At 61.0% G+C, this 19899-nt stretch overlaps 2 protein-coding genes across 5 annotated transcripts in view; one reads left to right on the top strand and one right to left on the bottom strand.

The window, feature by feature from the left end:
* Nucleotides 1-346: 346 nt before the first annotated feature.
* G6PC3 (glucose 6 phosphatase, catalytic, 3) lies at nucleotides 347-4708 on the top strand. The gene is made up of 7 exons (XM_004684101.2): nucleotides 347-436; nucleotides 603-853; nucleotides 2642-2748; nucleotides 3150-3240; nucleotides 3431-3549; nucleotides 3730-3871; nucleotides 4095-4708. Exons 2-7 carry the CDS (start codon nucleotides 636-638, stop codon nucleotides 4456-4458), a joined length of 1041 nt encoding a protein of 346 aa, XP_004684158.1. The 5' UTR covers nucleotides 347-436; nucleotides 603-635; the 3' UTR covers nucleotides 4459-4708.
* A 370-nt stretch (nucleotides 4709-5078) lies between these two features.
* HDAC5 (histone deacetylase 5) overlaps nucleotides 5079-19899 on the bottom strand; it is a 35246-nt gene continuing 20425 nt past the window's right edge. For 3 of the 4 annotated variants that reach the window (XM_012726386.1, XM_012726387.1, XM_012726388.1), the window contains 24 exons: nucleotides 16734-16993; nucleotides 16513-16657; nucleotides 16294-16408; nucleotides 15896-16026; nucleotides 15592-15738; nucleotides 15397-15509; nucleotides 14953-15084; nucleotides 14505-14727; nucleotides 13599-13810; nucleotides 13106-13390; nucleotides 12330-12495; nucleotides 11548-11681; nucleotides 11064-11184; nucleotides 10492-10541; nucleotides 10229-10336; nucleotides 9801-9856; nucleotides 9602-9689; nucleotides 8578-8697; nucleotides 8232-8329; nucleotides 7930-8048; nucleotides 7384-7517; nucleotides 7045-7129; nucleotides 6779-6944; nucleotides 5079-6692 (listed from right to left, as the gene is read on the bottom strand). In XM_012726386.1, coding sequence (XP_012581840.1) covers nucleotides 6653-6692; nucleotides 6779-6944; nucleotides 7045-7129; nucleotides 7384-7517; nucleotides 7930-8048; nucleotides 8232-8329; nucleotides 8578-8697; nucleotides 9602-9689; nucleotides 9801-9856; nucleotides 10229-10336; nucleotides 10492-10541; nucleotides 11064-11184; nucleotides 11548-11681; nucleotides 12330-12495; nucleotides 13106-13390; nucleotides 13599-13810; nucleotides 14505-14727; nucleotides 14953-15084; nucleotides 15397-15509; nucleotides 15592-15738; nucleotides 15896-16026; nucleotides 16294-16408; nucleotides 16513-16657; nucleotides 16734-16993 — 3248 coding nt within the window. In that variant the 3' untranslated portion in view covers nucleotides 5079-6652. Of the gene's footprint in view, nucleotides 6693-6774; nucleotides 6945-7044; nucleotides 7130-7383; nucleotides 7518-7929; nucleotides 8049-8231; nucleotides 8330-8577; nucleotides 8698-9601; nucleotides 9690-9800; nucleotides 9857-10228; nucleotides 10337-10491; nucleotides 10542-11063; nucleotides 11185-11547; nucleotides 11682-12329; nucleotides 12496-13105; nucleotides 13391-13598; nucleotides 13811-14504; nucleotides 14728-14952; nucleotides 15085-15396; nucleotides 15510-15591; nucleotides 15739-15895; nucleotides 16027-16293; nucleotides 16409-16512; nucleotides 16658-16733; nucleotides 16994-19899 lie in introns of those variants that run through there. The other variant, XM_012726385.1, reaches the window with a different exon arrangement.

Here is a 19899-nt window from a genome sequence, read left to right as displayed (position 1 = left end):
GCTGAGGGGGGGTACTGGGGACGCCGGGGGGCAGAGGAAGTCATGGCACAGCGGTGTGTGTAAATATCGGGTCCCACTTCAGTGCAGAACAGGCATGTCTGGTTCCCCAGAGGAGCGGATTCCATCACCCTCTCTCCCACAGATGTCAGGCTATTTCTGAGGGTAGTGGCGTTAGGGAAAGGAAGACATTCTGGAAGGAACCCTCGTCGTGAAGCTCACACACCCGTTTTCGCTGCAGCCGCACAGCAAAGCCCGGGCGCGCCGCAGCCCGGCAGGTTGGCGTGTCGCCTGACCCGGAACCGCAGCGGGGCCCGCCTCTCCGCGGATGCCCACGTGCCGGCAACAGCGGCCACGTGGGCCCTGCGGAAACGCCTTCGCAGAGATTTGTCCCCTGCGTCGCCCGGTAGCGCAGGCCCGGGAAGAGCAGGAGGAAACGGTACGGGCTGCAGGCCCGGCTCGCGTGAGCCGGGAACTGCCCAGGGCGGGGGAGGGGCCTGCGCCAACCCCCGGTGCTTGGGCGGGGCCTGGGGCTGGGAACCGCGGGTTCCGGGAGGCGGTGGGCGCGGCTTCCAGTCCCCCTGACGGCTCCGCTCCCCTCCTAGAGCAAGCCCGGCCCGGCGGGCCTCGGGGTCGCCATGGAGTCCGCGCTAGGGGCGGGCATCGCCATGGCCGAGGCGCTGCAGAACCAGCTGCCCTGGTTGGAGAACGTGTGGCTCTGGGTCACCTTTCTGGGCGATCCCAAGAGCCTCTTTCTTTTCTACTTCCCCGCGACCTACTATGCCTCCCGCCGAGTGGGCATCGCGGTGCTCTGGATCAGCCTCATCACAGAGTGGCTCAACCTCATCTTCAAGTGGTGAGACAGCGAAGCCCCCGGTGTCCTGCCCCCACCCCAAGGCCGTCCTGTGCAAGCCTGACCTCCCAGCCAGGTGCCGCAGAAGCCCGCACCTCTCCCTCCCGCTGCCCCACCGTGAACCCTCGGGCTGTCAGACCTTCCAGACACTCCCCCACACAGAGTTTTCCCCTTTGGGCATCATTGTGTGCCTTGGACTCAAATCTGAGTTCCCGTCCTACTCTTTAGACCACTGGACCTGAACACCTCCCCCACAGGGCATGTTTATAATGCACATACCCCATCCCACCTCAAAAGCACTGGCTTTGAAACTCCTGGGGAGGGGTTTGGAATCTGTATTTTACCAAGTAGCTGTGATGACTTTAAGTAGCAGAGTCCTGCTTCCCAGCCCACTTTTTCGTTCCTCTTCTCATTCATGCTTTGTGTTGGGCATCACCCCAGTTGCTAAGGAATGAAAAGTCATGCAAATTAAGTTGTGGTCCCTGAACCGTGAGCCACAACATTGGGGCACTTGAAAACTTACTAGAAATGCTGGGGTTCAGGCGCCAGGCCAGAGATACGGAACTAGTTGACTCCTCTGCACAGGGAAGTCTGTTAAGCTCTGGGCTAAAGCTTTGCCTTCAAGAGAGTATTTAGTCTTCTGTTTCCTCTTCATTCACTAGCAGGCTCTTCACTGAGACTCAGAAGCCAGGAATTTCAAGATGGGTGGGGCTCTTGGGGCTTATCTCTTGGCGCAGTCTGTTTTCTCTCTGAAGTGCAGAAGAGAGCTGTGCCTTCTGCTGGACCTGCAGCTGGACCCCCCTACCTTCAGCTTAGGGGAGGGGAGGGAGGTTCATGGGAGACACTTGAGTGGGCTGGAATGACTTGCTGAAAAACAGAACGGGAGTTTCCTTTCCTTCCCTCCTCTCGCAAGGCTTCATCCCCACTGTCAACGGAAAAATGATTGCCTAGTCATTGCCTTCTTGCCTAATTGCCCTTTGCTTGTGCTGTCCCCACCTCAGTCAGTATAAGCCTGCCTCGATGCTCCCCATACCCTAAGAATCAGACATGACCCTCCTATGCCAAAGCCCCTATTCACTGTATACTGTGTGCTGAGCACCTGAGGTGTAAACCAGACGCCATTTTTGGAGAGAGGCAAGTCCGTACTTCTTATGGCCCCTGTACTTGGCTTCCTGTCAGAAGTTCTGCTCCCTCCAGACCTTTTCTCTCTCTGCCTATAGCAAGCACTTCAGTGCCTGGACACTTTCTCAGCATCCAGCCAAGCACCTGGTAGGCCAGGGGACTTTGAACTTTTGTATTCCTTATTCTTTTTCAGCTTTTTTTCGTCTATTCCCCACTTCTGTTTTCAGGCATAACAGGGTTTCCTAGGTAATTCGGGATGGAATTTGGAAAATGCAGGAAGAGGGAAGCAGGAGGGCCTGAGAGGGAGGGAAAGACCCAGGTCCTGGGCTCTCTGTGGATGAGAGCTGACCCTGCAGTGGGAAGGGTAAGCCTGGGATGCCTGGCACCACAGCACATACCCACGCTCGAGCAGGGATACACGCGTGTACGCAGACACACACGCGTGCCTAAGACAGCATGCATAGCTCCTGCGTCCTTGTCACTTTTTTAATAGAATGCTTTCTCCTGTTCCAACTAAAAAAAAAAAAAAACATGGCAAGATAACAGCATAAAATTGAAGTCCCTTTTTACCTATCCGATAGGACCTCCAGAGTATCCCTACTGTCCTTCTGGTCCCTCCCCCCGCCCCCTGGCTAATGTGCTAATATCATCTCACATCTGTTCTTCCAGGTTTCTCTTTGGAGACAGACCCTTTTGGTGGGTCCATGAGTCGGGGTACTATAGCCAGTCCCCAGCCCAGGTTCACCAGTTCCCTTCTTCTTGTGAAACTGGCCCAGGTGAGAAGCTTCAAGCCTCCCTTTCCTGGGGTAGTTAGGGTTCCAATGAGCATGTCAGGTACTTTGCAGCCAGGATGGCCTAATCACTTACTGGCCCAGAAAGCAAAGAACCTCCCCCCCGGCCCCCAAAAGACCAAGAAGAATTGTGGGAGACAAGCACCCATGCCAGTGTGCCAGCTGCCCATCTTGTTTAGAGAAGAACCAAGAGAGAAGACAGAAACCTGGGCACAGCGGCTTCAGGAGAGGGGAGGGTGGAGGCAGGCTCAGGGCAGAGAGAGCTATGGACCAGCGCTGGGGGAAAGCTCTTTCCTCAACCAGGGGGAGGCAGCTGTGCTGAGCTACCACCAGGGGCTCCCGGCTTCCGCCCCCATCCTCTCACCAGCTTCTGGATCCCTCGGCAGGCAGCCCTTCTGGACACTGCATGGTTACGGGAGCAGCCCTCTGGCCCATAATGACGACTCTCTCTTCTCAGGTGGCCACCCGGGCCCACAGGTACACCCTGGCATTGCCCACCAGTGGGAGCAGGGGTGATGGTATCCTGGGCCCAAAAGGTCCGGCAAGAGGGAGCTGGGAACTGGAGTTCTGGGGATCCTGGGACATTTGGGCTAATAATGAAGTGCTGGGTGCTGAGGGCAGTGAAGCTGTGTATGGACACCCCTAAACCATTTGCCTCTCTTTTTAGCCACTGGGTGAAGGTGATACCTAGCCTGGCTTACTGCACCTTCCTGCTAGCGGTCGGCCTCTCCCGGATCTTCCTCTTAGCACACTTCCCTCACCAGGTTTTGGGTGGCCTGATAACTGGTGAGCAACTGGGTAACCGGGTGGCCCAGAGGGTGCTACTGGCCAGACCAGTATTGGATCTTCCCATCGCCTGGCCCAGGCCCCCTCCCTGCGTCTCATCTGTTCTCTGGCCAGTCTGCACTGCAGCTCGGGGAGCCATAGCGCAAACTCCCTGAAACTACTATCGCCTCGCTCCCCTAGGTGCTGTTCTTGGCTGGCTGATGTCCCCCCGGGTTCCTATGGAGCGGGAGCTAAGCTTCTATGGGTTGACCTCACTAGCTCTTTTGCTGGGTGCCAGCCTCATCTACTGGACCCTCTTCACGCTGGGCCTCGATCTTTCTTGGTAAGTCCTGCTTTGAAGCTTGCACAGGCTAAGGCCTCGCCCACATCTAGCCTAATGGAGCTCTAGTTTGTTGTAGCGAAGAAGAGGTACATTACCTGTTCACAAAGGTGGACTTTGCTGGGGTCACAGCAGATCGTTGGGGAGGCCCCAAAGGAGCTAAAAGCAATGAGCCCAGTAGTTCCAGGCGAACATCCCTCCTGGCAAAGACCCCTCCTCTCCACAGGTCCATCAACCTAGCCTCCAAGTGGTGTGAGCGGCCTGAGTGGGTGCATGTGGACAGCAGGCCCTTTGCTTCCCTGAGCCGGGACTCAGGGGCCGCCCTGGGTCTGGGCATCGCCCTGCACTCACCCTGCTATGCCCAGATACGGCGGGCATACCTGGGAAATGGCCAAAAGATAGCCTGCTTTGTGCTGGCTATGGGGCTGCTCGGCCCCCTGGACTGGCTGGGCCACCCACCTCAGATCAGCCTTTTCTATATCTTCAATTTCCTCAAGTACACCCTCTGGCCATGCCTGGTCCTGGCCCTGGTGCCCTGGGTAGTGCACACATTCAGTGCCCAGGATACACCCCCCATTCGCTCTTCCTAACGTCAGATGCCACTTTTCCTCCCCAAAGCAAGTCCATGGTCGCCACACTCCAGGAGGCAGCCCCACCCTCCAGCCTCCAACAGGCCCAGCTCATCTTGAATTTCCCTCTTCTCCCACCAACTGATTTTAGCCCCAGAGATGCTGATCCTCCTCCTGCCTCCCCTCCCTGGTCCCCAAGGGACAAAAGCAAGACTGGTGGGTTCCTGCACCTGAGGGGCCCAGAGTGGCCCAATAAAGCCCTTGAACACTCGTGGGTTTCTTTCATGCCTGTGTGCACATTTCCACCGACCCTGCCTGTGAGGGGCGCCCTTGCAGGCTGCCTGCGCAGCTCCCCATCTCCACAGAGCAGAGTCCCAGGGAAAGGAGATGACGGCACACTTAGCGAGACTTTCAGGCCTGGGGCCCTCCTCACCACACAACAGGTCCTGAGACGGTCAGTGTGAGCTCTTTCACCTGTGGGCAGCTGCCTCCGGCCCTGGCCTTCTGCTTCCTAAAGTGGCTGGTCCAGGGCCCGAGAAACAAAGAACAGGTGTTTGTTTTTTTTTTGGCTAGGAATGCGAATGAGAACCTGTATTCCATTTGGGAACCCCAGAGAACAGACACTGGCCCCAGAAGCCACTGCCAGAAACAAGTTTATTTACACAAGGACACACAATATAACAGGTTACAAAATACTTAACTGAAATCCATATCCAGGGAAACAAAGCAAGGAGTGGGTTTACATGAGAAACAGACCAGCCGTGGGGGAGGGCGGGCAAGGGGCCTGGAGCTGGAGCTCAGCGTGGGGGGGCCTGGTCCACCGGGCCTAGCCCCATCCCTGTCCCCCAGGAGAATCTAGAACATACAACACACAAGACACAAGCGCACAATGAACCAATGGCGGTGGGACTCCGGCCCCTCCCCTGGCTCCCTCAACCCTGCTCAGGCCCCCATTAGGGTAATAAATATGTAAACAGATTGGTGGGGTTCTGGGGCTGGAGAAAAGGATGAATATGTAGTGCGGGAGTCGGAGAGAGGAAGACTCAGCCCTTAGGAGCCGCTTCCCATCTTTGGTTTTCTGCAGGCTGACACCATCCCTTAGAAGAATCCGGGAAGGGCTCAGTGGGGCCCCCAGGACAGAGAAAGGGCAGGGCCCAGCCCCTCCTGCTCTTAGCTCCCTTGGGCTGCTGACCAGCAAAGGGCACCCAGGAGGAAGGGTCACCTAGCTGAGGGCAGACTCCTGAGTTCCTGGGCTTGACCCTTCCCCTTCTAGAACTGGGCCCCTCACCGTCCCCAGGCTTCAAAGCAAAAGGCTTCAGGAGGGAGCTGGGCCGCAGCCCATCTACCCGCAGTGCTGGGTGGCTGGGGAAATCTGGTCCTGAACAGCAGGGGGGCTCTCACCAGCCAGGAGCCCCCCTGCAGGGACCACCTTCTCCCCCTCCCCAACTCCTGCGAGCAGAGGGGCAAGGAAGCCAACAGTAAGGTGGAGAGCAGGTCTGGCTCTGAGCTTCTAGGCCTTCCCCACAGACTTCCCCACAGCCCTGGGAAGGGGAGACAGGCCCTGAGGAGTGCGAGGCCAGAGAGCGCTGCCCGCAGACCTCAGGCCCACACCCTAGGGCACAAGCGCCCCCTTAGCGCTGGGGCCAGTAGGAAAGAGGGAAGGGGCCTGCAGAGACCGGGGGACAGCAGAGGGATAAAGGGCAGAGAACCGCAGGGCGGAGCCCACCTCCCCACCACTCTACATCTTCCACTGTAGAGGGGCCCTCGGGATCCTCCCTGAGGCTGGAGTGGGGAGGAGGGGGAAATTAAGGCAATGCCCCTCAAGTTAGCTGCAGCCCAGGCACCGAACACTGTTCTCACTCAAGGAGACCCGAAAACCAGAAGGTACAGTCTAGGCCCCGTGCCGGCCCTCGGCTAGCCTAGGCTCCAAGGGGGAAGAGGACAGGATGCAAGACAGTGAATGAGGGCTCCACGGGGCGGGGCGGGGGGTGGGGGGGCACGGAAGAAGAGGATACCCCTGCCCCTCAGGAGAGCATACTTCTATAGCTGGGAAGTGGGCCACGGAACCGGGGGCCTGAGGCAGCTGAAAGGAGCAGGAGGGGCGAGGCTGAGAGACCCACACAGCACACGTTGTTGAATGTGTGACTTTTTGTTTTTAATAGAAAAAATAAACAAAATCACAATGATGAAGCCCAGAGGGATGGGGGCCAGGGTGTCACAGGGCAGGCTCCTGCTCCATGGGCTCCTCTGCTGGCCTGTAGGGACAAGCACAGGGAAGGACACTGAGCAGGAAGGGGGTGCACTGGCTGAGGCCAGGGCAGAGAGGTGTGGGGGACCTTACCTGGGGCTGTGCTCCCGGGCTGCAGCAGCCTGGGCCTGCTCGGCCCCTACCGACAGCAAGGCCATGGCGCTCACAGTCTCGGCCTCCTCCGTCTCACCTGCCTGGGCCTCCCGCAGAGAACGGCCTAAACCAGCAGCAAACCTCTGCACACAGCTCCAGTGTTTGCCTGGAGAAGACAGGAGGTCAGGGTGGGTGGAAACTCCCATATGTCCACCCCCAATCCTGGCATCCCCTCGTGCTCCGCCCCTCTGCCGGTCCCCACGCACTCTGGATCTCGATGACTTTCTCTAGCGTGGCCACTGCATTCACGTTGGGCTTTTGCTGCAAGACTGCCTCATCCAAGGGCTGCAGCTGGTGGGAGAAAGTAGAGAAGGCTTAGGGTCGGGGGTGGTGCGGTGGTCAGGGCAGCTCTAGCCATCCCCAGTCAGCTCCAGGCATCACTTGGGATGGAGACCAGCCTTCCTGGAGGAAGCCCTACTCAGAAGGGCCTCTGTGGCCACCCAATGTCCTGAGGACCCAGGAGAACCTTGCCAAGGGCGTCTGGGGCTGCCTGACCCCGAAAGGGGCTCTCCCGTCCTCCCCCAGTGCCCCCTTTTACCCCTCACCTCCACGCTGAGCAGAGCTGATACGCAGGCCTCAGAGGCATCACAGATGGCGGTCAAATCATGGCCTCCTTCCAGGGCCAGCACCACCCGGCCCCCTGCCAGCGTCATCAGCTGCCTGGTCAAGTGGCCAAAACCTTTAGGGAGGGGTAAAGGGAGGAAGGTGGAGTGGTTAAACCCAACCATTCAAGAAAAGGAAAAAGAAAAATGTAGGAGGTGAGACAGCACAAGATAAGATGGAAGATTTAAATGCAAATTCACTTCCATAAAACTCAGCTCACTGAATGGCACACTAAAGACAAAATGTAACAGGCAAAGTTCAACTGTAAGGGACACCACTGAAAAGGAGGCCCGGCTCCCTCTCTGACTCCAGGAGGGGATCCACCCGCACCTGCTGGCCCCTCAAGGCCAAGTCTGCAGGAGGGCACTGCAAGGATGACCCCAAGTCTTGGACCTGCCCCCAATCCTCAAAGCATCAGCCTGTCCCTGCCCCACGGCCTCCCCCGACCCACCCTGCTGCGCCCGGCACCCCTCATCCCCACAGCTCACATCTAGCAGTGACGGAGTAGCCACCCAGCGGAGACAGGTGCCCCTCAACAGCATCAAACCCGGCGGAGACGAGGACCACATCCGGTGAGAACTCGTGGGCAATGGGCATCACCACTGTCCTGCAAAGGGATGGCCCAAGCTGACCTCGGCGGCGGCCAGGCCTCACCACACGCTGCACACCCCTCCCCCAGAGACAAGCCCTTCCGCCCAGAAGAACTGAGAGCCTTCTACCCTTCCCGTGGCAGGGCCCAGAGGGGAGTGGGGGCTCTCCCACCCTGCCCTTGGCCCTTCTCAGTCCCCACCTGAAGGCCGTTAGGTATTCCACGTCTCCGATGGGGGGGTCCACACCTCCCGTCCATGCCACGTTCACATTGTACCCCACGCCCGGCCCTCCGCCAACCTGGCACCAGGGTGGGGGAGGGGTTATTCTCACTGCCTGGGGATCCCCAGCATTGCCCCCCCAGCCCCTCCTCCAGCCCTCGCTCCACTGACCTCTACTCTACCTGGAGGGGCAGTTGGCGGTGTGGTCCTCCACTACGAGCCTCAACTCCCGAGACCCCAGTACCACCACGGGCCTCCACGGCTCCCTGCCAGGACCCATTCTGCTCCCTCCCCGAGGGGCCCTGAGTGTGAGCCCAGGAGCTGTACCTCTTCAGGAGCCCCAGAGCCTGGAAAGAAGTTCCCGTTGTCATAGCGATGCAGGGAGATGTAGAGCACAGAGGGGTCGTGGTAGAAGGCCTGCTGGGTGCCGTTGCCGTGGTGGATGTCCTGCAGGGGTGGGGAGCGTCAGGAAGATAGCACAGGCGCTGGCCCTGAGGCCACACTCCGCTGCCCACCCCGACCCTCCGGTGAGCTCCGGGACGGCCACGACCCAGGACGTCTGTTTCCGTTCACCACGTCAGCCCACGCCTCTCTGGCCGGGGCCTGCGGGCCTGGGAGGTGACGCCACGGCACAGGGGGACGCAAAGCCACAGCAGCCCGCCCTGCGGAGCCCGCTCCACTCGCGGTGTGGAGGGAACACGCAAGCAAGTCGGGAGGTGGAACAGACAATACATTCTGAAGAAGAATCCAGCATTTACATGAATTTTGAAGCCAAAGTTGGGCTTCAGAGATTCCCTCCTGGCTGAGGAGTGCTCCTGCTACTTCCCCAGCTCACTGGGTGGTGGGGCCTTTCCTCTGCCATGAGAGGCAGGGTTTGACCAGCACTGTGTAGGAGCAAGAGCAGACGTGTCGGAGCCAAAAAGGCCTGAGCTGCCGCCCGCAGCCGACAGCCCCGGCTAAGCGGCCTGGGCGGGGCCGCTATCCAGCAGCTCAGCGCCTCTGCTCGTGGAAGTGGACACCCCACTTCTCCAAGCGGCCGTGAGCAACGCCACGTGTCAGATTCCAGTCCGGTCCTGGCGCGGGGTCAGCCCAGTGGAGAATGGCCTAGCAATGGAGGCAGGGCAAGCCCGCAGCTGCTCGAGGCTGCAAGGTGGGCCGAGATGGGCCAGGACTAAAACCACTTTCAGGTCTCCCCTGTGAGGAGGGAGCTCCTGGGGGATGTAAGGCTCTGGCCGGAGGATGCTGGGGCATCACCAGGCCCAGGGCCGGCAGGTGCCCGAGAAGCGGTCTGGAGATCAGGGTGGGGAAGGGGCTTCCGAAGGCTGAGCACGCCCACCAGCAGTCTGCTCACCCAGTCCACGATGAGAACCTTCCCCACGTTGAGCTTCTGCTGCAGAAGTTTGGTTGTGATGGCTACAGAGTTAAAGAAGCAGAATCCCCTGGGGGCAGGAGGTAAAGGGCAGGGTTAGTCTTAAAGCACCGTGCAGATGAGCTCAGGGGGAGGGAGGAAAGGGGCGGCAGTGACCCCAGTGCAGGGCGGAACCACTCACATGGCTGTGGACTCCTCAGCATGGTGTCCTGGGGGTCGAATGATGGCAAATCCATTCTGAAGAGATACAGACAGGAAGGCAGGAGGACCAGAGTGGGTGGACAGAGAAGGTGAGAAGCATAAGCCAGGCAGGGGTGAGAACGCAGAAAGCACAGATGCGCCCACACCCTGACAGATGTGTGCAGGCCACACGGGCAGGCAGACGGCTCTGGCCCCAAGACTGGTATCCGTGGGCCCGGATACCAGTGCCTCGCTGCAGGTCCCTCTTTACTCCTTAGGCCCCGCTGGCCCAGCCCCGACCCACTCTGGGCCTTCGAGCTAAGGCTGCAGAGGACAGAGCCTTGCTGAGAGTAAGGCCAAGGCTGCCCTTGTCCTCCGCTCCTGAGGACCAGGCCCAGCTGCACCCGGGCACCTGGCGCACACACACACCTTGAGCTCCCCCGCTGCCACCTTGAAGGCCAGCTCCACCAGGCAGCCCACCGCCATGCGCACGGCACTGGAGGAGTGCATCTCGTTCCACACGGTGTCACTGTCCACCTGCGGGGGCAGGGGAGCGGGCTTCAGCATGCCCCCTGGAGGGGGAGGGCAAGACGGGTGGGCCCTGGACAGTGGGCCAGAGCCATGGGGGTCAGGATGGGAGGGCCCGGTGCTAGGAGCGCCGCTCACCCCCCGCTGGCAGGTGCCCTACTCACCCCTATGCCCCCACAAGGCAGCATGGCGTACATCTTCTGGCTAATGGGGCCTGCAGGGAAGAAGGACAGAGCTACTCTGGAAAGTGCCTCAACTGCCAGGGCTGCAGTCTGGGGTCTGCAGAGGGCAGCGAGCACAGTCAAGAAACACCAGCCGGCCCAAACACGGGACAGGCCTCTGCAGCCCACACCACTTGGAGCTCCTCTGGAGAGACATCCAACCCTAGGTCACAGGGCAGGGAGATGGGTGACGAGCTGGGAAGGGCAAAGCTCTCCCCCATCACCAACCCGGAGCTGTCACCTTGCTCCCGCTGGATGCCCCCACCAGCACGCTCTGCTCACGCTGAGCTTCACGTGAACCGCACCCTGGCCTTTGGCCTTAGCCCTCCTCAGCCCCCCACTGAGGACCAGCCCCTGATGGGGGAAGGGGGCGCCCCCATCCATATGCAATGTGGCCTGCACCCGTGGACCCACAACTTAACCCTGGCTGGGCGGCCTTCCTGACAGCCCCTTATCCTACCTGGCAGGACCGACCCAGCCTGGCCCACACCCCGCCACAGGCATTGCCAACTCACCAAGCAGCTTCTTGCTGTCCAGCTTCTGTCGGTTGAGGGGGCTGGTCCCGTAAAGCAGGGTGTGGTACTCGGAGTGAACCGTCTGGATCTCGTCCAATGTGGCTTTACGACCCCGGATCCGCTGCCAGGTGGGGCAGGAGGAGAAGCCAGTAAGGGGGGGCCCAGAAGGCCCAGCTCGCCCACTGCCCAGATCCTCCCTCTGCCCCACAGCCTGTCTGGCCTTGGGAGATGCAAGGATTTTTAAGAAAGCATTCCCTGGGCCCCCAGGGACTCAGTCCAGGCCCCGCCCCATCCAACTTGGGGGGGGGGCGGTACATATGGGCTAGAAGGCAGAGAACTGAGAAGTCCCTTGGGGATGGGCCTGAGGAGAGGGGCTGGAGAGAAGACAAGGGAGAGACGCTGAGAGTGGCTCTCCCAGCAGGGGAGACAGGACAGCTTCCACTGGGTTTGGGCTGGGGGTGCTGGAGGCAGGAGGGGCTCTTACCTCACACTTGCTAAGCAGCCCTGTCTCCTGCAGCCGGGACCAGATGCTCTGGATCCGACCAGCATGCTCGGGGTGCACATGTGTGTTCCCACACATGCACTGATGCTTCAGCATGAATGTGTCGTAGACCACACCTGGGCCGAGGGAAATGCCTGTCAGCCAGCACTGCTCCGGGCCCTGCTGCGGCCTGGAGCCCGCTGAGCGCCCCTCACCCACCACCCCGAGTCCCGCTTCTTGGCCACCTGGCCCGCCACGGCCTGACTCCTGAAATTCCTTTCCTCCATTACTGCCTGTCCAAAATCTCCCTGCTGCTCAGCCCTCGATGAGGCCACCGTTCACGCCCCCACCGGTTTTGATTTCTGCCACGCCCCCTCACTGTCCTCCACCCACACAGCCTGTTCAGCCCCCATCCTGTCACAGTCCAGTGCCCCCCCACATGCCACAGCCCCGCCTGAGATACAGCCACCCTCGGCGCCTGTGCCCCTCGGAGCCCAGCCCAGGGCAGCTCATGCAGAGCCTTCGGGAACAGACAGAGGCCTCGCTCCTGACCTCACAGGAGGAAGGAAGGGAGCCAGGAGGGCAGGCCCGAGTGAGAACGTGGGCTCTCCACCTGGGCTTATGCAGTGTGGAATCAGGTGGTCCTCGGCAGTGACCCCGGCAAAGACTTTCCTGCCTCAGCGTGCCCTCGGGGCAGGATTCCCTTAGAACCAGAGCCCTCCAGGGATGCCACGCACAGGCCCCTGATGTTTGACGGGAGGATAGCCACAGGTAGTGAGACTCACCTGTGGTGAAGAGGTGTTTGGTGGGCTGGTCTGGGGGGCTCTTCATGCCCCCGGGGGCAGCAGGTGAGGACTGGGTGCGGCCAAGCGCCTGGTGGGGCACAGTGGCCAAGCTGAGTGGAGCCTGGTACACTTGCAGAGGCTGCAGCTGCTGGGCTTCTGAGAACACCTGGGCAGGAGAGCGTGGAAGGGAGCCCGGATAAGGCTGAGCCTGAGAAGGAAGCGCGGACAGGTGCCCTGGCCCCTCCAGAGGGCCCCAGTCCAGTCCTGTTCTTCCAAGCCTCCTTCCCCCACCTCCCTCTGGGGACCAAGGCTCCAGCCCAGCCATCTTCCAGAGATTAGTGGGGGGACTGGTGAGTCACAGCAGAGCAGCATTGAGGTAAGAGGCTGGGAGGGGTTGTGGGAGGGCGGATGAGTCAGGCCTGGAGGGCTCTGCTGTCCGCGATGAATGGAAGAGCACTAGGCGCAAGGCAGACGGTAGTAGCAGTGGGTGTGTGTGTACACGCACAAGCACGCAGACGACGCACGGCCGGCCCGCGCAGACGAAGCGCAGATACACACAGGCCACGTGCGTGTGCACACACACACACTCTCACACGCACAAGCAGGCGGGGGCGGGCACCGCGCAAGGAGTGGCTGGCAGACTGGAGCTAGGACAGCCGAGACCCCGGGCCTCTTCCCTACTCCTCGGCCTGGTAAGAAAGCTGCTCCCACACGCAGGGAACTGCAGGCTGGAGGGAGGGGGAGGGCCGGGTGGTGACCAGGGGCGCAGGAGGCACCTTTTTGTAAGCAGAGCTGGACTCCTCCAAATCAGGCCCCTCCTCAGTGCCACTCTCGCCCTCCTCGTCCTTGACCTGGATGCAGTCCTCTTCCTCCTCGTCCTCCTCGTCCTCCTCCTCCTCCTCCAGATCTTCCTGTGTGCTCTCACTCTCTGTGGAGCCTTCTCGGGGTATGGTCAAGGCTCCCTCACCCAGTAAGGCCTCTTGTTGCTCAGTGAGCTCCTCCTCTGTCTCCTCTGGGTGGGTGGTAGGCTGCCGAGACAGCTCCCCTGTCTTAGTGAGGATCTGGGGGTAGAACGGAAGGGCACCTCAGGGGTACAGGGAGCCTGTGGCCCGAGAAGTCGCACCCTTCCCGCCCCTCTCCTGGCTGGCAGAGCTTCTGTGGGAGCTGGGAAAAGACAAGGCCTCTCCTCTGAGCAGAGGAGGCAGGGAGTCTCCTGGGGTGCCAGCCCCCAGCCCTGCCGGCTGTCAGCATCTGCTTCTCCAGGCTCACCTTGCCCAGCTGCAGCTGCTGCTGCTTCTGCTTCTCCAGGAACTGCTGGTGCTGCTGCTGCATGACCAGCTGCTGCAGGGCCTGGGGGCTCTGGGGTAGTGGCGAGGACTGAGTGCGGCTCAGGGGCCGGTGCCGCGGGAGCTTGCCCACCGTCCGCATGCTGGTGGCCAGGCGCTCGCCGGTCACCAGTGGGGACTGCCCGTGGATCGGCACTGTGGGGGGTGGAAGAAGGGTGAGCGTCACTGTCGGGTACCAGGTCACCCAACCCCTGGAACATTCTGCCCTGACTCTCCCTGCCAGGATACTGCCACTCACACTCAGGAAAAGTGTGGGGCGGGCCTGGAGCACCATACCCCCAAACCTTCCCAAAACTTAACAGTGTCAGAGCTCAGAGGCACTGCCACCAGCCAGCCTTCCTGTCCAAAACTGTCCCGTCCAAGCCCACAGCTGCCAGCTGTGTGTGACGACCGGGTCCTGGAAATGAGGCCTGTCTCACCTGAGGTGAGCTCTGGGAGAAACACCAGATTACAAGGACCGCGTGAAAGCCAGAGGGACTATCTCACCGATAAAACTCTGTTGACTCTACACTGAAATGACACCCATAGATAGGAAGAGCTAAGTGCATTTTATTCAGCTGAATTTCACTGGCTTCGCTTCACATTTTAGCATTTACTAGAGAACTCCAGATTGCATCTCCGGTTGCTGCTGTATTTCTACCAGACAGCACTGCTCTGGGACTGAGCTCCAGGGAGGCAGCGCCCTCCGACGGCAGCGCCGGGCACGCGCGGGGGAGCCAGGGTGCCTGCGACAGGCCGGGGCGTCCCTGGCTGTTTCTCCTCCAGGGGCCTTTCCTCGACTCCCCAGAAGAGCAGACTGCGCCCCTCCCTCGGCTTCCCAGCCGCTTACCTGCGATGAGGGTGCTCTGCTGCCGGGCCTGCTCCAGAAGCAGCACGTGCTGCAGCAGCGAGGCGTGCCCGTGGGGGCCGGTGTCGCCCTCCAGTGCCACGCCCAGCAGGCAGCCAGGGATGGAAGACGTGCTCATGAACTTGCCCGTCAGCGCGCCACCCTGCCGCAGGGACTGGAGGGCCTGCCTCTCGGCCTCCTGCTGCGTCGACAGCTTCGGGGAGGCCTGAGGAGGTGGGAAGGAGAGGGCGATAAAGGAGGGGCTCAAACCGCCCCAGCCCCACCCACCTCGGGCCAGCACCCCTCACCTGCCCTCTGCCCACCAGCAGCTCTGAGGAGGCCCTCTGAGCTCATCTCCCTTGGGGCTTTGCGAGAGCAAAAGCTCCACAGGGGCAGCCAGGGCCGAGGACCGTGACCCCACAGGGAGGACAGCCTACTGCCCCGTACTTACGGTGAGGTGCGAGTTGGTGACAGTGACCGTGGCCTGCAGCCCTAGGGAGATGTTGGGCAGAGAGGGAGACGTGTAGAGGCTGAACTGGTTGGGGGAGCTGTCCAGAGGGAGGGCCCGGTGCTGGGGGAGCATCTGGGGAGCAGTCGGGAGAGACAGGCATGAGAGCAGGTAAAGGGGGGCTACGTAGGGCCAAGGACAGAGGCTCTGAATGGTGCCCCACTCCCCCCACAAATGACCACCTTGGTGGGGGGGTTGAGTACTGGAAATTCAGAGCCCTTCAGAAGACCATGGGACAACCCCACTTTAGGCTAAAGGCCCCCCTAGCCTGCGCAGCAGCAGAGAGGTGCCCATGGACGCTCTTAGGGAGCAGACTGGAGCTGCCCTCCTCCTTCCAAGGGGAAGGGAGCAGCTCTGGCCCACCCAGCCCAGCCCTGCAGCCTGTACCTCGGTCGGGATGTTGGGGACTGAGCCAGTAAAGCCATTCTCAGCAATGGTGCTGTGAGAGCTGTTGGGAGAGCTGGGGCCAGAGCCAGGCGCGCTGTTACACACGGATGACACTGCAGGAGAAGGGGCGTCACCTGGGCCTGCTTGGAGCCACCCCCCCCCCGGCCCCCAGAACAGGGACGGGAAAGACCTTACCCCCAGTCCCAGCGCCTGTGATCTCAACAGCTCTCTTTTTGAAGGTGCTAATGACAGTCCCATCCTTGCGACGCAGAAGGGGACTGCTTCTTCGCTCCGCCACCTTCTGCTTTAGCCTCGAACGCACTTTCAAGTTGGGTTCAGAGGCTGGGAAAAAAACAGCTGGGGCTCAGACCCCTCCACCTGCAGCCCAGCCCTCGGGAAGACCCACCTGCCAGCACAGCCCTGCCTGAGGAATGGTTCCCCCCTCACCCCCCACAGAGCCAGACCCGGGAGCTGGGAGGCTGGCCGGGCCCTCACTCACCTGTTTTGCGGAGGGGGAAGTCATCTCGGCTGTCATAGGGCCCAAGCAAAGGCAGTTTGTAGGAGGGAGGCGTCCCAGGGGGGCCGCTCTGGGGAGGGGAACTCTGGTCCAAAGAAGCATGGTGGGCTCCCCTGGGGTAAGGGATGGGGATGGAAAAAGATCTAGGTTATCACCCAGCCAGCGCACCTGCCACCTGCCATATACGTGTATGAAATACCTGCTGCACGTAAGGATGCAAACAGGACCCAGAGGAAGAAAGCAAAGAGAGACCCCAGGGTGGGAACCTCAGCTCCTGCGGGGCCCATATGAGGCTACAGGCAGGAGCCCCGCGCCATTCCCGCAGCTGTGGAGCCCCCAAGCAGGGGACCTCTGTGACCCACGCCTGCCCAGGCCATTACCAGCATTTGGGATGCTGTGGGAGGGAATGGTTGAGGCCGCCGGGCGTGGGCTCCTTTGACTTGGACAGGAGGAATTCCTGGAGCCTCAGCTTCACCTCAGTGCTGGCGATGGCACCTGCAGGGTAGGGCACAGCTGACCCGGGGGCTTGGGGCCAGAGCCCACTGCCTGGGGGAGGGGAGAAGGCAGAGGCCCGCAGGCCCCAGAGCGCCCAGCCTTACTCTCTTTGCTCTTCTCCTTGTTTCGCAGGATGAGCAGCTGCTGTTCTAGCCGCTGCTTCTCCAGCTCCTCCTGCCGCTGCTGCTCCCGCTGCCGCTGCTGCTCCAGCTCCTGCTGCCTCTTGGCTGCCAGCATCTCCTGCTGCTGCTGCAGGGCGCAGGGTGAGCCAGGTCCGGGCGGGGGTCAGAGGTCCGGGTGGCCCCCCCGCACCCCCCTCGCTCACCTTGAGGTGCTTCTGCAGCTGGACCTCATGCTGCCGCGTCAGGTGGTCATGCTGCTTCTGGAACTCGGCAAACAGGAGCTGCTTCTGCAGCTGCTGCTGCTGCTTGAGCGCCAGAAGCTCCTGCTGCAGTTGCTGCTCCCGAAGCGCGGGGTCCACAGAGCCTGCCAGAGCCCCCCGCAGCTCCACAGGGCTGGGGCTGCCTCCACCCCCGCCCCCCATGGAGCTGGGCATGGCTCCTGGCAGCACAGGCTTCACCTCCACTGTGGGAAGAAGAAACCAAAAGGGGTCAGTGCGCCCAATCGCACACCCCGCAGGCCTGGAAAAGTCATGCCCGGGGCCCAGGAAGCAGCCAGCAGGGCGACTGGCCCCACAGAGAGCAGCAGTCAAGCTCTGCTCCACAGACACTGCCTCCGCCTAATTAAGGGCAAAGCCATGAACTTCAGTAACAAATTCCGTGGAAGCCTGAAGGACAATACCTGGAAGGCTGAGCGCTCGCAAGGGACACTGCCGTGGACAGTTACGGTCACTGGGCATCCGCGCCAGTGACTTCACCAACAAGGAAACCGGCGTTTAGGGGGATCAAAGTAACTGACCACACAGGGCAGGTGGCAACCAAGAGGGATGCGAATCCTGTGATTTAGCTGCTGCCTGCCTGCACCTCCTTCCCCGCACAGCCCAGGAAGCCTACATAAACCAGCCTGGCGCTGGAACTGATAGGACTGGCAGCCAGGGCCCTCAGGAGGCCGTGGGGAAATGCCCAATGCTCTACACTCTGCCCTCTCCCCTTTCTCTGCCCCATACCCAGCTGGGGCTGATGGGGCAGGAGCAAGGGGCTATGGGAAGGGGGCGGGAAGGGTGGGAGTAGGAGGCCCCAGGGAAAGGGGGTGCAGGGCTACACCAAACGGGGGACAGGAGGGGGCTGGGAGTCAGACTCACTTCCTTTGCAGGATTATCTCCTTTCAACAGTTTTATTGTAATTACCCTGAAAATGCCGCTATATATAGAGTGAGCCAAACAGCAGCTGTGCCCAGGGGGAGGGGGAAAGAGAGAATGGGCGGCAGGCACGGGGAGGAGGTGGAAGAGGAGACAGGAAAGGAGAGGGAATCAGACAGGAAGAGGTAAGGCGCGGCTGGAGCTGAGAGTGCTCAGGGCTCAGTCCCAAGCAGCCTTCTGGGGAGGGTGCAGGGGCGCTGGGCTTTCATTCCCTGGGTCCCGGGCTTCTAGTGGAGATAGACCCACAGAGCAGGGGCAGCAAAAAGCTCCACTGGACGTTCAGAAAGGCTGGGTCTTGGCCTCTTCATCCCTATGTACTGTCCTCTGGTCACTGGATGTCACTCCCCGCCCCTCCCCAGTGGGTGCCAGGGCAACTGGGCAAATGCCAAGCCAACAGGGAGCCCAAGCCCAGCTTGCACCCCACAAAGCCTCCTGGCACCAGCAGGAAGAGGAAGGCAGGCTACCAGCCCCCTGGAAGGAGGAAGTGGGAGCGGCGGGCTAACCATTTTGCTCTTTTCCATTTCTTTCTCCAAAGAAAGCCCTCTTTCCTCACGACACCCCAGGGAGGTGGCGGGGTCCGGAGAAGGGTCTCCCCTTCCTGATGGCTCCTGCTGGCTCCTGCTGCGGAGTGGGTCTCTGCCAGACCACTTCCACTGCGCCTCATCAGGGGCGGAGGAGGAGGCGGGGGTGGTAGGGGGTGGCTAACAGCTGAGCTACGTGAGCCATCCCCATGCAGTCTATGGGCCTGGACCTCTCCGGAGAGCCCACACTGAGTGTCACCAAGGAGGGTTCCGGAACACTGGCTCTGGGCCCCCCTGGAGGTGGAGGTGGAAAGGTAAAGCCAGAGCAGGCTCGCTCAGCTCCACCAGCCCCCTCTCCCGGAGCATAGCTAGGCACATTCCTCTGTGGTTTGCCCGCCAGCCACACTGACGACTCTGCGGCCACGAGGCCAGAGCCACATCTACAAGAGTGGCCAGATGTGGCCAGAAGGGTGGGGTTAAACACACACACAGTCTCTCTCTCTCTCTTCCCTCCCAGCCCCTGTTCTGCCCTGGCACCAGGAAGAAGGGCCCTTGGAAACCACAGCAGGCTTTTCTGAAGATAGCCAACCTCATCCCAGGCTGCAAAAAGCAGGGGGGCAGCAAAGAGCCAGCAGTCAGCCTCGGGTCTCCCCAGCCTTGGAAAGGCTCAGCAGGGCCCCAAGCTGGCTGAAAAGTTATCTGTTCCAGGCAAGGCTGGGTTGGCCCATGGCACTCTGAGGGCTCAGCCAAGAGGCGGACGGACGGGCTTCAACCTGCTGCTCCCAGCAGGGCCGGGGCTGTGGGAGCCGGATGTCACCCGCCCGGGGAAGGGTCCAAGCACTCCTGGCTCCCAGCACATAATCATGCCTCAGGCTGGAAGTGCCGCCAGCACTGCTGGCTTCACTTGCAAAAGAGCCCTGCCGTGAGAGCCTGGTTTCAGGCAGGGCAACCCCCCAGGGCGCCGCCTGCACTGCAGCAGAGATGCTGGGTCCTGCGCTGCAGAGCGCCGCAGCCCCGCTGGTATGCAGGCGCGGGTGGCCGGCGGCACTGCCACACAGCTGTGTTTCCATATAAGCAGAAAGCAAAGGCGGCTGGAGAATATTAATCCACAGGTCCTCCAGGATGCATGTGCCAGGTAACAATCTGACTCCAGCAGGATGGAAGGGGCTGAGCAGGTAGCTAGAGTCAGGGAAGGGGGTGGGGGGCAGGAGGGTATGTCAAGGAACTCCTAGCATCTGGCTGGCCTTGTACCCCTCAAGGATCTGTGGCCTGGGCCACAAATTCTGCTCTGCCAGCTTGGCGTAAGCAAAGCAGGTGGCAGGAACTGCCATGAGAAGGAAGCAACTGGAAGGGGAAGTGGGTGTGCCACAGAAATGGGAGGTGGTGGAGGTTTTCTGCCACCTCTGGGTGGACACGGAAAGGTAGGTGGACTTGTGGAAAAGGAAAAGAATAAGCAAAGGAGCACTGTTTCCTAAGAGTAGGCATGCCGGTAGTAGAGACCCTTAAAGGCCAGGAGGCGGGCATGGGAGGGCCAGGCCCTGGGGCCGCCCACACGTGAGGAGCACCCTAAGGAGAAGCGCTGTGAGGAGGAGGAGGAGCACCGTAAGGAGGAGCGCCGTGAGGAGGGGCGCCGTGAGGAGGAGCACTGTGAG

Source organism: Condylura cristata, unplaced genomic scaffold (genome assembly GCF_000260355.1).
Source record: "Condylura cristata isolate star-nosed mole 26May11 unplaced genomic scaffold, ConCri1.0 scaffold00017, whole genome shotgun sequence".
Classification (NCBI taxonomy): domain Eukaryota; kingdom Metazoa; phylum Chordata; class Mammalia; order Eulipotyphla; family Talpidae; genus Condylura; species Condylura cristata.
Note: the sequence above shows the minus strand (reverse complement) of the source record. Positions and strands in the feature narration are given on the sequence as shown.

What these genes read in the sequence shown, in the direction of transcription:
- G6PC3 (XM_004684101.2), top strand. Translation starts at nt 636, where the DNA reads ATGGAGTCCGCGCTAGGGGCGGGCATCGCCATGGCCGAGGCGCTGCAG. An exon ending in CTCAACCTCATCTTCAAGTG is followed by an intron (nt 854 to 2,641) that starts GTGAGACAGCGA and finishes CTGTTCTTCCAG; the next exon opens with GTTTCTCTTTGGAGACAGAC. An exon ending in CTGGGCCTCGATCTTTCTTG is followed by an intron (nt 3,872 to 4,094) that starts GTAAGTCCTGCT and finishes TCCTCTCCACAG; the next exon opens with GTCCATCAACCTAGCCTCCA.